At 39.4% G+C, this 15,789-nt stretch overlaps 1 protein-coding gene across 2 annotated transcripts in view; it reads right to left on the reverse strand.

The window, feature by feature from the left end:
- Positions 1-638: 638 nt before the first annotated feature.
- Positions 639-15,789, reverse strand: part of ZMYM2 (zinc finger MYM-type containing 2) — a 101,415-nt gene continuing 86,264 nt past the window's right edge. For both annotated transcript variants that reach the window (XM_019530207.1, XM_019530206.1), the window contains 4 exons: positions 8,224-8,338; positions 7,007-7,258; positions 6,485-6,605; positions 639-1,829 (listed from right to left, as the gene is read on the reverse strand). In XM_019530207.1, coding sequence (XP_019385752.1) covers positions 1,637-1,829; positions 6,485-6,605; positions 7,007-7,258; positions 8,224-8,338 — 681 coding nt within the window. In that variant the 3' untranslated portion in view covers positions 639-1,636. The remainder of the gene's footprint in view (positions 1,830-6,484; positions 6,606-7,006; positions 7,259-8,223; positions 8,339-15,789) is intronic.

Below are 15,789 nucleotides of genomic sequence, written 5' to 3' on the forward strand. Positions count from 1 at the left end.
ATACAGACTACTCTGTGAAACATTACTTCATTTTGCAGGCAATAATGTAACTGCATTATTTTGGGGCATAAAGGAAAAATGAAAAATGTACATAGCCAATCTGGCACTGAATTAGTGGTATATCTAAGGCTAATCCATATTTATGGACAGAACAGAGTAGCAGAAATTTAAATAAACTTCCTTAATAAAACAAATCACTTGTAGCTTTACTTCTGTATGTAGAAATATGAATCTAAATGTGCATTTCTCTATACTAAGAAAAATAAGAAAACAGTCATGCAATCTTCGCAAGAAATTAATCCTACGCTGGTAATGCATATAAAAAGTTCCCCCGCTTATCTCATTTATAGTTGATTCCTACTGTTAGATACTTAAACTCCTTATGAATGCCACACTGAAGACTTCTTTATGGAAGAATGTTGTGCTATGATGTCTTGAGTACAACAGGATAATTACTGAATTAATCACCATACAGCCTGCATGAGGCAAACAAGGTCAGGGAATAAACAAACCTTTAGCAGCTAAACACATACATCTGGAAATGAGATTCACCTACATAAAATGACCCCGCTGAAAAAAATGTTGAACAAATAAAAGTTTTTCTTTTTTAAATTATCTTCTGACTTTTTGTAACTTCATGTATCTTATGGCTTTTTAATGGAGGCATTATTCTTCCAATCCATAATCAAGTATTAACTGTATTTAAAGTACAGAAAAGCAAGGACTAACAGAAGTTAAGAATTTAGTATACTGTATTACTTGATGTACTACTGCATTAACATACCTTTTACTAAGGTTATGAAGGACAGACTTACACTAATATGAGGTACCAGCTTTTATGGTTGGGCAAAATAAATATGAAAAAGAATTATAGCATTGCCATCAGACATTTTTACAAAATAAATGTCTAGATGATCACATGCTTTAAGCTTATACTCACTTTTAATATATATTTTATTTGTAGGGGCAATTGAGAGAGTCACAAATAAGGAAAGGACACTAACGTTTTAATAAGGGCAACAAAAAAGTTGTTTTCACCAGTATAGAGTCACATTACAGTACACCAATATTGACAGCATTCTCTTTTGTCTATTTTTGGTACATAAGATGGAGTCTCTCTACAGAACCTTATAAGGCTTTAGTAACTAAAAAGTAAAAAACCTATTAGTTTACAATTTATTTAAAAATTCTGAAAGACACAGCAAGTTCTAAACTTTAGTAGTGCTACCCATACACAACCATCTGGTTTAAGAACCCAGTAAAAGAGCTCCCTTTCAAGGAAGCTTGCAACAGTAGAGCTGTGCAATATGGATGTTTCTTACTACAAGAAAAAAAACTACACATGGCACATTCTCATTCATATTTTGCAATGTAAAAAGTTACAAACATACCTAATCAAATAAATAATAAAAAATGAATCTGAATGTGTTCGTTAAGTATCCTAAAACCACTACGTAGAATAATGGCAACTTTCACTCACAGATTATTTACATGGTAATACCCAGTTCAGGGTACACTGCTATAAAATTCATAAAACAAAGGGTAAACTTGAAATGTTTTCCATAATAAAGGTCTAGCAGCATGACTATATCTAATGCTGTTTTTTTTTCCTTGACTATTTTGGAAGGGATTTTTTTTAATCTATGTCTTCATCCAGTTCATAATTGTCTTTATCATAAATATCTTTTACTAAAAGAACCCGTACGAGCATATTTTCCAAAGTGTTGCGGTCCAGTGAAGTCGAACTGTACCAAACAGGACTATCTGAGGAGACGGAGCAATCTGGTTGCAAATAGAACACGTCCATTCTCTGATTAAGATTCTGTGGGCTTAAAAAAAAAGTTAGAAGAGTTAAGTTTCACACAACTCATTACATTCTTCCTTTTTCAACATCCCGTGCGTACCCAACTCCAGTGCATATTAGGAGCTGGGGGTTAAAGTGGGAAAAGTGTAGTTTTGTAGAAAAGTGTAGAAGGTTAAAGTGTAGTATGAAAATAGATTCCAACTATAGCAGGCTGCAGGCCTTCTAAGGTCTAGTATTCCTCTATAAATGAAATACCATACTATTTTTAAAAGTATGCAAGGAAGTATAAATAAAGTAAAAAACCCGCAAAACAACTCTTCCCTCCAATTTCACTCTAAGGGCTGCCTGGCACAGGCCTTTTCTCAATTAGCTTCAGGTTCTCTATTTGCATCTTTTTTCTTCCATGAGATGGCTACAGGTATCAGAGTTTCTTTTCACATTCCTCAGTGCTGGATATTGGCTGCAGCCAAGGCTGGAGATTTTGACTAGGGTGCACCGATGCTCCTATCAGAGCTCAAACCCAGAGGTTCCTGGCTGGAGGGTGCTGTCCCACTGCTCAGGATCAGAGCAACTGTCACATTTGGGGTCACAAAGGAGTTTTACTCCAATGTCAGATCAGCAAGGACTGTGGGGGGTTTTTACTTCCCTCTGTAGCTGGGGGGCAGGGCCCTCTTCCTTGGATCCCCTTCAGCAGCAGTGGGACATTGACTATATCTGTGTTCCTGTCTGCTTGCTTTACCTGTAGCAGATTCGGGTATTCCTGGTGTTTTTAGGCAATGTGCCTTGTAGCTGTGGGACAGGGCTGATTGTGTAGTTTTAGGAATAGGTTATACAAGCACTTCTATGAGATGGTTTAGACAGGGAGGTTCCTGCCTTGAGCAGGGGGTTGGACTAGATCAGTTGGAGCCAACATTTCTGGCAGGCATGCCACGAATTAGGCCTACACCCTCCCTGAGTGCCGCTCTGATCTGCTTCCTCTGCCTAATCTGCTGTTTTGCTTCCTTCCCTGCCCAATCTGCTTCTCAGCTTCCTGCCCTATCTGCCATTGTGTTTCTTGTCCTCTTCCCTGATCTGCTGTACCACTTGAGGGATGCAAACCCCTGTACTAGGTGATCTTTTGAGGTCCCTATCAGCTTTACTTTTCTGATTTGTAATTTCTTGCTAAGCTACATACATCTGAAACTTGGGGCTGCTGTGGCTCAGATGTGTAAGCCAGTGGAGAAGATTCTGAAAACAAAGTTACCCTTTCAGTTTACAGATGACTGTCAGCAAACCAGCTTTCACTACTATATTTCCTGTCACACCAAATACTAAATCAGGAGCCAAATCAGGAACCAAATTTTTTGCTTTGAATTATTTAGGTTTTTTGGTTTGCTTTCTAAAAATGTACACTTGTAAACTGTAGGCGTTGGCCAACAGTTCTCACAGCCATAGGAATGAACTGTTCTTCCTGTGTGCAGGTCAGGTTGGGATTTGACTTGTTAAATTTGGGTTTTGAAACATAAGGGCCTCCACTTAAAAAGTTGAGGGAAAAGGTTTATATAAAATATTTTTAAGTGTTGGAGATTTTAATATTTTGACTCTATGATGGACGTCTGTTATAAGATACTGGTCCTTCACTAAATTTTAAATAGGACTACTTTAGAAGCATTTATATTTTTAACAGGAAATAGTGCTTTGTGCTCCCTCTGTGTTAACTACACACCTGGCGAAGAGTTAGTGGCAGTGATCTTAGTGTGATGGCAAACATATTTGTCATAGGGAAGAGTAATTAAGTATTTGAAAATAGGCAGTTTGCACCAACAGGGCAGTGCAAGAGAAATAGGCAAAGACAATTGTCCATTTCTAAGTGATAGGATTGGGGAAATAGCCATTTTTCACTATTGTAAAAGTATCCCAAAATTATTATTTGAATCATGTCTAGCCAAACAATGTGAACTTGAAACCTACTGCATAAGCCCTCAATAAATGAGAAAAAGGCTCACATTTTAGAAAATTACTGTATAACATTTTGGCTTAGAATAGTTATAGCTAATTTATTCAAACTCACCCTTGTAAACTGCAAGTGCTCGCATAATACACCTTTCCATTAAGTTGTAGGGTGCATGCTAATGATCAAAGATTTTTATGTAAGAATTACAGGATTGGCCCTCCTAAAAGTTAATTAATCACTTTAAAAAGCCTGATTGCTCAAATCACTGTTTGTCATTTTTTCTCAGCAATCTAAAAACTGAGTTATCCTACTGGATTGCCCAAAAGAAAATTATATAATATGCTGCTGGAGTTCATTGATTGGACAAGAATTACAAGAATTTCTGGTCTTAAAGGGTGCCTATATGCATGCAAGGCAAGCATTTCCAAAGGCATTTGTAACTATTGTGCTTTACTTAAAGCACTTTAGGTACAGCACTTTAAAACTTAATGGATGTTCCATCTTAATAGATGTTTCATGGCTTGGTGTGAGTTTTGTGCCTTGCTATATAGTTCTGTAGAGTAAGAAGCAATGGGCACTGGATGCTGCACAATGTAGTCTGAGGCTGATACTGGGCTCCAGAGTTATTTACACCTAGTGGTAGCAATTAGTAATTACCACTCTGAAAAGCCCCAGTTAAATACAGATGCAATCAAGGCAAACTAGGTAGGCTGAGACGTACTACTGCAGTACACCTTACCTTTAGCACACATACAATGAGGTTTCATTTGGGAGACTTCTGCCATTTTAAATACATTCTAAAGTCACCCACGTGTATTAAGTGATTGCTTTAGAACACTGTTTCTTAATCTTTTAAGTAGCAAGTACCCCCTAACTTATTAAAATTTTCAGAAGTACCCCAACACTCAATTTTCCACGGGATTTTATATCTACAGACTAATGTGTGTCATCTGTTGGAAGAAGGGCTGTGTATAGAAGGCTGTGCTATGACAGATGTCTGATCTGGTGTGGGTACAGTTGCTACATTTTACACCAGGCGTGCACAACTTAAGTATGTACCTGGGCTAGAGGTGATGTTGGCCAAAGCTAGGAGGGCTGAACTCAGTGCAACGCAAAGCATGGCACACCAAATTATTACAGGGGAATTTAATTTTTTTTAATTGCACCAAATGTTTTGCCATAATTTGAGAGGAAAAGAGGGCGAGAGAAAGAGAGTGTTGGGGTACCTGTGTCCCCCTTGCCTGTCTCATGTACCCCAGCGGTACACATACCACAGGTTGAGAAACTATGCTTTAGAACACTTTAAATGGTGAAAATTGTCACATGTATAGACACCCCTGACTGCCACAGTAAAAAAAAGTTATAATACTTTCTCCTGTAATAAAAAGAGAAAGTGGGTCTTTCCAAGTACTACACACGAGCAGTGCCTTCTCTCTAAATCTCATCCTGCTTATATCACTTTTTATTTCCTTTTACTTGCCTTTTTTTTATTTTAATCTAAAAACAAAGAGAAGCACTAGATACTACATACATGAAGCTCCATTACCAATCCAAGTTCAGATATTGATAGCGACTGAAACTGTTGCTATCAAATGAGTTTCTGGAGAACTATATGAAATCAGACCACTGTGCCAGTCAAACTCTTAGTGAAAATGCATAAAACACAAGGCATGCCATCAATATCAGAACCAGGTTGGGAGATTACAGCAGAGATGCTCCAGATTTGATAGATCTGAAAACTGAATCACATACTCCCACCCCTAGATGGAGTTGCCAGTTTTATATTGAATCATATAATTGGGAGTAGCAGAAGTTAGTACTGTTACTGCTAACACATGCATTACACATAGGCTTGGCAGAATTCAATTTTTATTTTAAATAATTTTGATGGCTAAAATTGATGTTTATTTTAAAGCATTTATTTAGATTTTTTTATCCATTTAAAATGTCAGATTGCACAAAATTAGGGATGTGGGGGACTGACAATTTAGTAATGACAATATACTGTTAAAGTATAAAAACTAAGTATCCATAATCAATCCTGCTTTAAATCATTCTGTTTATTCATCAGGAAAAAGCTGGGTGAGCATGGACCAAAGGAGGACAGTGACAGTCCCAGAACTGAGAACACGGGTGGTCACCCTTGGTGTCCCCCCCTTCCCTCCCCATGGACTTAGCAGGCCAGGTTCAGGCAGGATCTTGCTACCACCAGGCTGGAGCCTCCAATACTCTTCCCCCACTCTTTGGGTAGGGGCTTGTTTTGGGTTTGGGGCTTTCAGTAAGCGGTTTAAGAAGCCTGTTATCGCCCTCCAGCCTGCTTCCTGCACCTCCTGTGAATAAGCAGCTTATTGCTAAACTGATGAGTCATTCGACTACACATTGTTTTCTTCTTAACTCCTCTGAATCCCTTTCTCCATTGTCCAGTAATAGGTGGAAAGTTTCCCTGTTACAATCTCCTTTCGATACATTTCATTTACTACTAATGGAAATCTTTTTCCATGAGTCTGTACACGTTGAAATTGCCATTTACTGGTGCTTATCAATAAAATTGAATCTTGCTGAGCCTAATTACACGTGTTAAATGGAGAGGGGAATTTTGGATTTGACAGCTTTCCATCTGGCACTTTTCTGAAGCTCTGAATTCCCCTACTTTGCTGAAGCATTATTTCACATTGCATCATCATATTCTCTCTTTGTACCAGTTCAGTTCCAAAAAACAGGTCTTTACTTTTCCATAAACCACTTACCTTTTAGATAGATAGCACTCAAACATTTTCACAGGACATCTAGCTGGATTTGATGCGTTTTCAACTTGTTCAAATACTGGTTCATCATCTTCATGTTTCCTTTTTCCAGTAGTAATTTTATCTTTAAAGAAGGAAAAAACCCATCTAAGCCTAAACTGAATCACTGTGTACTGAAATTTTCATGTTCATATTTAACACCAGAGAATTGGGTGACCAAAGTGCAAACCCGCAAAGTCCTGTCAAGTGGTATACCACAGCCACATACACCTCTAAAATGCAAGTGTAACTCATAGCTACGATAAGGTCCCAGCATTTGACCTGGCTCAAAATGAGCATTTAAAGTAAGGACCTTGTAGTCTCCACAGACCACACATTCATATTAAAGATCCAGTAGCTGCAAATTACTTTACTTTATGCAAATTAAGTGCAGACCTGAGGATCCTGGCAAGGTGCCAAAGTCTCTCTCAACTGAAGGAAATTTGGATGCCCCTGCAACAATTTTTTTTGGAACTGTCATAGTACCTTCACTATCAGCTCCACACAGGGAAGATACTTGATATCGAAGACAAGCTTTGCTTTCCATTGTTAGAGGATTTTTTTTCCACTGTCTAAAAACAGTGCCAAAGGAAAGTCTTAAGTGTTGCTCCACTGTTTTCAGGCCAAAATATTTAGTGTTAAAGTAGAACAGCGTATTCAGAAGAGCAACTGGAGAGTGTGATCCTAGCTGTTTTATCCTCCAAAGATAATCTTCTTCAACTCGAGAGAATATTGACCCTTCAAAAATTAAAAAAAAAAAAAATTAGTGAAAATACAATGACGGACCAACCTACAAACTGCCCACAACTAAAAGAAGCAATAGTTTCCATCAAATACAAAATCAAAGGAAATACTCAATACGGGAGGTGTTTAGAAAAATATCCTTAAGAAGTCTCCTAGAGATGTGAAAACCCACTTATTCAGGAAGAAAACCAGTGGGAAATTCTGCGTGTATGCTGCTTGTATAAGAATGTTCCTGATATATTACCTCAATAGGAACATTAAAGTATGACTACATCATAACAGATGTCATTACGTAAGAGAAAATCCCGGAATAAGTAAGTGACACCCTTGTTTTTCTTTCCTTCTAGTACTCATGCCTTTGGGTTCTTTTGGCATATGTAAAGGGCCCCAGATGATCTTCAACTTTTCCTTCTATCAATAGATGCCTCATCAACAGAGACTCCTAATTAATTTTAGGTAAAAGGGTCAGCTAAAGCAGCACTAGCTACCTAAAAAGGGTATAGCAAGCTTAAGAAGTTCAAACAGGGGAAGCAGAGGGAAGTGTACCTTTCCTTCCCACTTCCAGGGGGCAGATTTGAAAGATTCCAAGACAAACTATAGCCTAATCACACTTGTTTGAGCTCCCCCCACTTTTTTACTTTTGTCAGTCATAACATGCAACATGCTTGTGTGTGTGCATTTCAGAAAGAGTAATGGCCATTTTGAAATAAAACCATTTTAGTCCACAACAGTCATTTACTGGACCACATCACTCCTCTAGTCGTAAGTGATGAGTGCATTTGACAGTATCATCAATGTTCCTCACTGCAGTATTGTTTTTCACTCATTGCACACAGAATGGTTTTATTTCAAAATTGACTTTACTTTCTGAAACGTGTGCACATGTGCGCACATGCAGATAAGCTGAAGAGCACAGCACTATAAAGAAGATGAATACACATGACAAGAAAGAAAAATACCATCTGGAAGTATGCTTGGTTGCCAACTTCTAAGGATTTTATTTAATTCCTGTTCAAATGTCTGGTAGCTTGGATCAATAAATATGTTGTCTTTGCGATTGCTTCCACACAAATACTAGAAACAAGAGAGAGACAGCAAAAAAAGTTAATTTACTGGAAAAATTAACGGTACTTGCATACAAGTTTGCATTTTTTCTTTAAAAATATTTGCAGCACTATGTAAACACAATATCCCAATCACCAAAGCAACAACTGAATATTCCAATGACCAAAGCAACAACCCTTTCCAACAACCAGCTAATATACACTACATTTAAACTCACATGACATCATACACACTGTATAAAGCAGAATTTCTTAGAAAAAAGATCAATTAGAAATCTATGGTTTACATCAATTAATTGGACATTGGAGTTTAGATTTAGAAAATTACTGAACTATTTAGCAAAGACACCAATATTACTTTTTTTGTTTCCAGTTAGATCTTCAACTGGAAAAATATTTAATATGGCAAAGCCATGCTGTGTCAAATTGACAGATATAAGATACATTATAGAATCACCTTTTGCTTAAAGAGCAGAGAAAGAAATATTTAAAATGGTAAGGATATGCAGCACTACAGGAAAAGTGTAGACTGTGCAAGGCACCACATATTCTACAGTCTAATGTCTGATTATCTTAACCCTCTTGACCTTACAGACAGAAGTGGTTGCTCTTTTGAACTTTTACCAAGAATTAATTCTGAGGACTTTACTAGTATTATCCTCTCTGGAGACATTTCTAAGAAATGGAATATTGGCTTCTTAAAACTTCCACTTCAATATTATCTTAGTGAGAACAAGCCTGTTGCTAGTGAATACAATAAAAGTGATAGAAAAACATGGTCTCACTTCTGGAAATGGCATCTATTTTTGTACACATCCTTGAAATAACATTAAACACAGCACTCATTTGGGTTAAGCAGCAGTTCAACATATCTTGACTACCTTATCTTTGCACTTAGATATATAGTAAAGAAAAATGAATTAATACTCTTCTTAGTGAGACTTAAGCCTTTAATCCACAATTTACTGATAAAAAAAATTGATTTTCAATGGACGCATTTTGAAAAAGTTTTCTTGAAAACTATTCCAAGAAATGTATTCATTGCAGCTGATATGCTATGCTAGCTTTATAATGTGGTTTTATAACTGAAAATGCAATTAATCTGAACAAGAAACCCCAAAGGACTGACACCCATGCTAGTTTTCCCAGTTAATTTTCTTTATTATAGTTCTGGTTCTGCTTTGAAGAATACATTTATGATTTTCCCCATAAATTACTTTAAAATATATATATTCTTGTTTTTCTTTCAAAATACATTAGAAACCAAATAAATATCTGTTTCCAAGAATCTCCTGCTATGCTGAAACCTGAATATTACAGAGGAAAAAGTTGATTTTACACAATTATGTCATTTTAACAACTGTGGTAATCCTACTGGTATGGCAGGACAAAAGTAGGGAGGAGAAGTATTCTTTGCCCCTTTCTTCCACCACTTAACCTCTCAAAATCTTCCTCAATAATCCTTTGGAGAGTACCTGAACAGGTTCCTACATTAAAGTAGTAAAATTATGCTTATCAGATTTAGAGCCATGAGAATTTCCCCTAAAACTGAGTAAAATCTTAATAGTGCACTCAATTCACTAATGTCTTTGACTGCCTTGATAATTTTTCAGCTTTAATTGGAATATTGTTTGTTTGATCTTTAAGAGAGCACTTAAGAGTAAGATGGTCATTTTCCTTAAACAGATTGCTCAATTTAGCCTTTAAAACATTTCCTGACAGCTGTTCTTCATTATTGTATTTGGATACATACAGCTAAATGATTTTGTTGCTTTAAAAGGGATCTTGGTTTTCTCTGTTTAAAAATCCCAAATTCTCCAATTAAACCCCCCCCAAATCCATGTTTTTCTGTGACTAAAGTGAAACGCTACTATATATATAGGTATCAATTGAGCACAATGTTTTATTGATATATTTACATTTTTAAAGCAATTTGGAAGACCACTAGTGTCTCAATCATTATAATAAAATAAATTCTAAATATGTATATATATTTGGTGTTTGATTTTGGTTTTTTATCATGCAAAATCAGAGCTCCTCCCAGATTCCTGTGCCCACAGCACAGCACAGGACTGCAGCTTGGCCAGATTAGCCTTCAGGCAGGAGCCACCTCCACAGTCCAGTGGGTGGGATCCAGCGTAGAGTTATGCCTCCCCACGTGCTGCCAGACAGACATGGGATACCTCACCTTGGTGGACATGGTGGCATGGCACTCCATCTTGCTCTGGGTTCCGCAGAGGTGGCTCCTACCTGTAGCTGGATGCTGAAGCCTTGCACCCCAAGCCCTGCTACGGGTTCAGAAGTCTAGGGGGACGTGTCACCCCCAGCGTGTTTCCCGTGCATTCCCCTGCCCCCCGCTCACCAGTCTCCACAGACTTACCTGAAGGGAGCAGCAGAAACTACTCTCCACCATACTGGCTGGCACATGCATGTATGCGCACACACATGCATATGGCGCCCCTTGCCCCGAGTTCCACTCCCCACAGTCCAAAGCAGCCCCTTGCAGGCTGAAACTCTGCCAGCCTGCAAAGGGAAGTCTGTAGTTTCCCAGTTTTCTCCCCCTTTAAAGGGAATAATCTGTGTTTTTCTCCTTTAAAGGAGAAAGTCTCCATTTTTCTGCCGCAACCAGAAAACCCAGATCCCTGTTTGTACTAGCCAACATTTTAACAACTAATCTGTAAAATAAAACTTTGCTGCTTTATCTGAACTCCCACTGCAGTCAATTGATACAGGAGCAGATCAGGGTGGAGGTGTCAGGGTTGTGGTTGCAGTTGTACTGCCCCACCTTGATTCATACTTCACTGAAAGTTTAAAACAAAATGCCCAGCAGGGACAGCCACATTTCTATTCAGGCAGAGCTGAAAATTCAATCGACTGTATGGCTCATTATCGTCTTTTTGATTCCTGCTAATCTCCAGAATAGTAGGGTAAAAAAGAAGGATGAAGGTGTCACGCTGTAGGCAACTCACTGCTATAAGTGGCAGCAGTGTGTTTCAAATAGAGAAGGTCTACCTGTGTAAGAAAAGTCACGTTGCCAATCTGGCAAGTAGTGCAAGTAGCCACCGTACTGGAATCCAAGACGGTTCTCATGAATTCATATTTCATGCCCCAATCTTTCAGACCCCACTAGAAAATTAATTCTAATGATGAAACCAGCATTGTACAAAACAAGGAGATCAATTATAACATTTCCATTGCGGTAGCTGTATTGAATTTCAAGATGGCTGCCACAAATTTACAGTTTTGTTCACCATTAGATAGTCAAAGGTTTGCAAAACTGTTACATCAACTCTGTTCCGTTTCAAATTACTTCAACATGAAAACCTCTGATGGAGACTGTTGATAAGAGACTTGCCCTTACTGTTCTTAAGCAAAAGTTACAATGGAGGAGAGCAAAACGCAGGAGATAAAACTTGGAATCTACAAGATGCATTGTATGTCTTGAAGTAGGCTTGCAGTCAACAATTAGCCAAGGTACATTTGCTAGAATTGTGTGAATGCACGAGGCACTCATTCAGCACAGGACACTTGCTGACTTTGACACTTATGGCAATATTGTTGACAGAGCATCACATTATGTTGATCCTGTGCTGCAACATTCCAAAAGCCTCATTTGCCACTGTTCTTGTTACAGTTCTTTTACATACAAAGGTCATATTGAAACTTAAGAAAGTCACACAAGGTAGAAGATGAAAGGAAAACCCTACCAACAACATGAAGTGAAGAAAGCACTAGGACATCGAGCAGATCATCTACTCCAGCAGTTCACTGGAGGATGTGCATATTCTGCCACAAACATTCTAGTAAGAGACCAAGCCAACTGTTGTCATTTGAAACAGCCAGTGAAATACACAAGCTGGCAGGTAAAAATAAAAGTGTTGCATTGTGAATTGGTGTCAAAGATCTAAGAGCTGGTGAGGCATGCTATCATCCTGAACGCAGGCGGAAGGAACAATGGAAGCAACAAGTCTCTTGCTGCCATTCGCAAAAGGAGATTGCAAAATAAAATATTCTTCTCTCTCTCGAAGCAAAAGCGTGGCATCAAGTAAATGATGACCTAGATGCTGGTTTTGCACAGAAAAATGTATACATTCTGAAAAATATACTGGAAAGATATTGCAATTTAGTAGAAGATGAAGGTGGTGTATGTCCTCTGACCACACTGAAGCTAATGATGCAAAAATGTTCAGACTTGCTACAAGACAGCCACTCAGTTTCAGCATGGAAGAAATGCTAAAGAAATACACTCCTCATGTTTTGAACTGTGATAACTAGTACAGCCATACAAGTACTTGTAATTTCTCATATAAAATGATGAGGAAGCTGCAGTTCAAAGAAGAGTTTGAAACTTGTACTATGCTGCTCATGAGAACAAAGCAGATTTGAAAGTAATAGCCAGCACAATGGGATACAGAAACCTGAATGAAGAGCAAGCCCAAAAATGTGTTCCTGATAGACTCTACATACTGATCTGCTTGATTTTGGAAGATGACAATGATGACATAGATGTTGAAAGTCATGTGCAAGATAAGAATCTATACAGAAATGTTCTGAATACATGTCAGGATTTGGTTTACCTGCAATCAGTAAGCAAAAACCTAATGCCAAAACATGTTGAGTTAGGCATACTGATGTATCATGCAACTAAATCTAAAAAGCTGACAAAAATTTTCCATGCTGTATGACACAGTTTGTGGCATCTAAACCACAATTGCTGAGAAAAACTTAAAGGAATTTTGGGAAAATGAAGTTGTTATCCAAAAGAATCTTGTTCCCAGTCATTTTGTTCAGTTTTCATCAGACAATATCAACATCCTGGAGGAGAGCTCAGATGCAAAACAAACAATTCATGCAACACAAATTGTAGCATTTTGAAGAGAACCATCAAAACCAGATCATAGATTTCATAGACATCAGGTCTAGAAAGGACCTTGCAAGATCATCTGGTCCAGCGCCCTGCCCAAGGAGTAGGAAGTCAGCTGGAGTCAAGTGATCACAGTAGGATAGACATCCAAATGTTTCTTGAAAGTGTCCAAAGTAGGTGCTTGCACCACCTCTGGGAGGAGTCTAATCCAGGTCCTGGGGACTTGGACAGCAAAGAACTTTTTCCTTAAGTCCAGCCTAAAATGGTTTTCCAGGAGATTGTGACCATTGGCCTTTGTCTTCCCTTGGGATGCCCTGGTGAACAGATGTTCTCTCAGTTCCTGATGCAAATCCTTTATGTACTTATAGGCTGCCACCAAGAAACCCCTGAGCCTATGTTTTTCCAGGCTGAAGAGTCCCATGGCTCTTAGCTTATACTCAGGCTTGCTCTCTTGTCCTCTAATTGTGTGTGTGGCTCTCCTCTGGACCCTCTCACAGTTCCCCACATCCTTTCTGAATTGGGGAACTCAGAATTGGATACAATATTCCAGGTGTGGCCTCACCAAAGCTGAGTAAAGTGGGAGGATGACTTCCTGGGTCTTGCTTGAGATGCATCGGTAGATGCTAGACTAGGGCTATGCAAAATGTCTATGTTTTGTTTCAGTTTTGGCTGTTTCAGAGGGACAATGATTCATTCTGGCGTTTCTGATCACTGTCTCATTTCGATTCGGCCAAATCTGTTTCAGTGATTCGACCATAGGCTATAATGGAGAATCACTAAAATGCCTATAACGTTGACATTTCTTGCCTGATTAAAATAAAAATTGCAGGGATGGTAGTCCCTTCTGAGGCTATGAAGCCTGCCAGGTTTCAAGGAGATAGGTGCATGGGTTTCTGTGAAACTGCACCTCAAACTGTTTAAAGAAAAACTCATGGGGGGGAGGTGTCTGTGTGTGCGCAGAGCAGGATGAAACCAGCAGGAATGGTAGCCTTTAAACAGGGTGCCAGGTGCCAGTTAGATCTCCACCCACTTGTTTCTGGGCCAAATGCCCACTCCTTTTTCCTACCATGCCTTGATGGAAAACTGATTCAGATATTTCCCAGGCAAGAGGCCGCCCATTTAGGTGTCTTGGGGTGACATCCATTCTGCAGCTGCATACCTCCCTAACTCTGTGGACCAGGCCTTGCGCATTGCATCCTTCACTCCCTCCAGCTGTGGTCCCCTTTCTGGGACCTTTGACATTCCCTTAGGCCCTGGCCCCCCCTTCAGGCCAGTCGGAATCCCAAGCCTCTTGCTCTGGGCATTCCTCACAGTGGGCCCCTGGCCCTTTGACCACCCCCTCTTTGGATCCTGGCCCCAGCACAGACCAGTCAAGGGTACCTCTGATATCTTTTATTAGACCAACTGAATAGTTGGAGAAATATATCTTAGCAAACGTTTGGGTTTAAAAACCCTTCATCTTGCTGAGGAAGCATCTGCAGTTGGTGTGTTCTCTTCCAGGATGGAAGAAATAGTAAAGCAGCCAGAGGCTGACATGCAATGCAGGCATGAAAGCCAGTCAATGAAAATGTAAACTGAGGTGTCAGGGGATGAGATGGGGTATGTAAGGCGGGGGATGTAACAGGTAAAAGCAGAGAGGTACCTGGGGAGTCAGATGTCAGGCAGGTTATAGTGTGTCATAAATCCAATGTCTATATTGAGTCCATGAGTTTCTGTATCCAGGAAGCTGACGAAGTGAAGTTCATAGGCTCGCTTGTGAAAAGTGGTTTGTAAATTCAAACAAGCACAGAACCTCACTAATCTCATCACCAGAAGCAAACTTCCTACAGCTCAAAACACACCAAATGGATGACTATACCATGACAAGAAATGCAAAACCTACCAACATATCTCCAGTACCTCCACAATTACTACACCCCACAACAGAAGCATCACCACTCCTGGATCTTACAAGTTGCACCTCCAGGAATATTATATATTTCATCCAGTGCACCAAAAGCCCTGATGGAAAATACAGAGGAGACATCAAGCAACAACTGCGCACCAGAATGAATGGACATCAGAAATCTATCACAGACAAGAATAACCTGTGGGGGCACATTTCTTACAAGAAACCACTCTCTCTCCAGTTTTTCAGGCCTGCTCATTAAAGGGAATTTGTAAATCACTTTTCACAGATGAGCCTATGAACTTTACTTCATCAAAAGGAAATAGGTGTGGACGGAGTGAGGAGGGTGGCACTCACTCTGTCTACATGTGGAGCTTGGTGAACCCCAGCAGAGGGAGGGTCACCTTGAGGAACACCGGCTGCTCCACTAAACCTGGATCCAAGGAGGTGTGGTGGGGTGTCACAACATCTCCAGCAATGCTGAAAATCCTCTCATTTGGAACAGTTGTTGGTGGACAGGACAGGTGTTCCTGGGTAACTGTGGCCATAGTTTCATAGTTTCTAGGGTCGGAAGGGACCCAGGGTAGGGGCCAGCACCACTTCTCTTGGAAGTTGGTTCCAGATCCTAGCCACCCTGACCGTGAAGTAGTGCTTCCTGATATCTAGCCTAAATCTACCCTCTGCCAGCTTGTGACCATTATTCCTGGTC

Source organism: Crocodylus porosus, unplaced genomic scaffold (assembly GCF_001723895.1).
Source record: "Crocodylus porosus isolate Cpor-Errol unplaced genomic scaffold, CroPor_comp1, whole genome shotgun sequence".
In the NCBI taxonomy this organism is placed as follows: Eukaryota; Metazoa; Chordata; order Crocodylia; family Crocodylidae; genus Crocodylus; species Crocodylus porosus.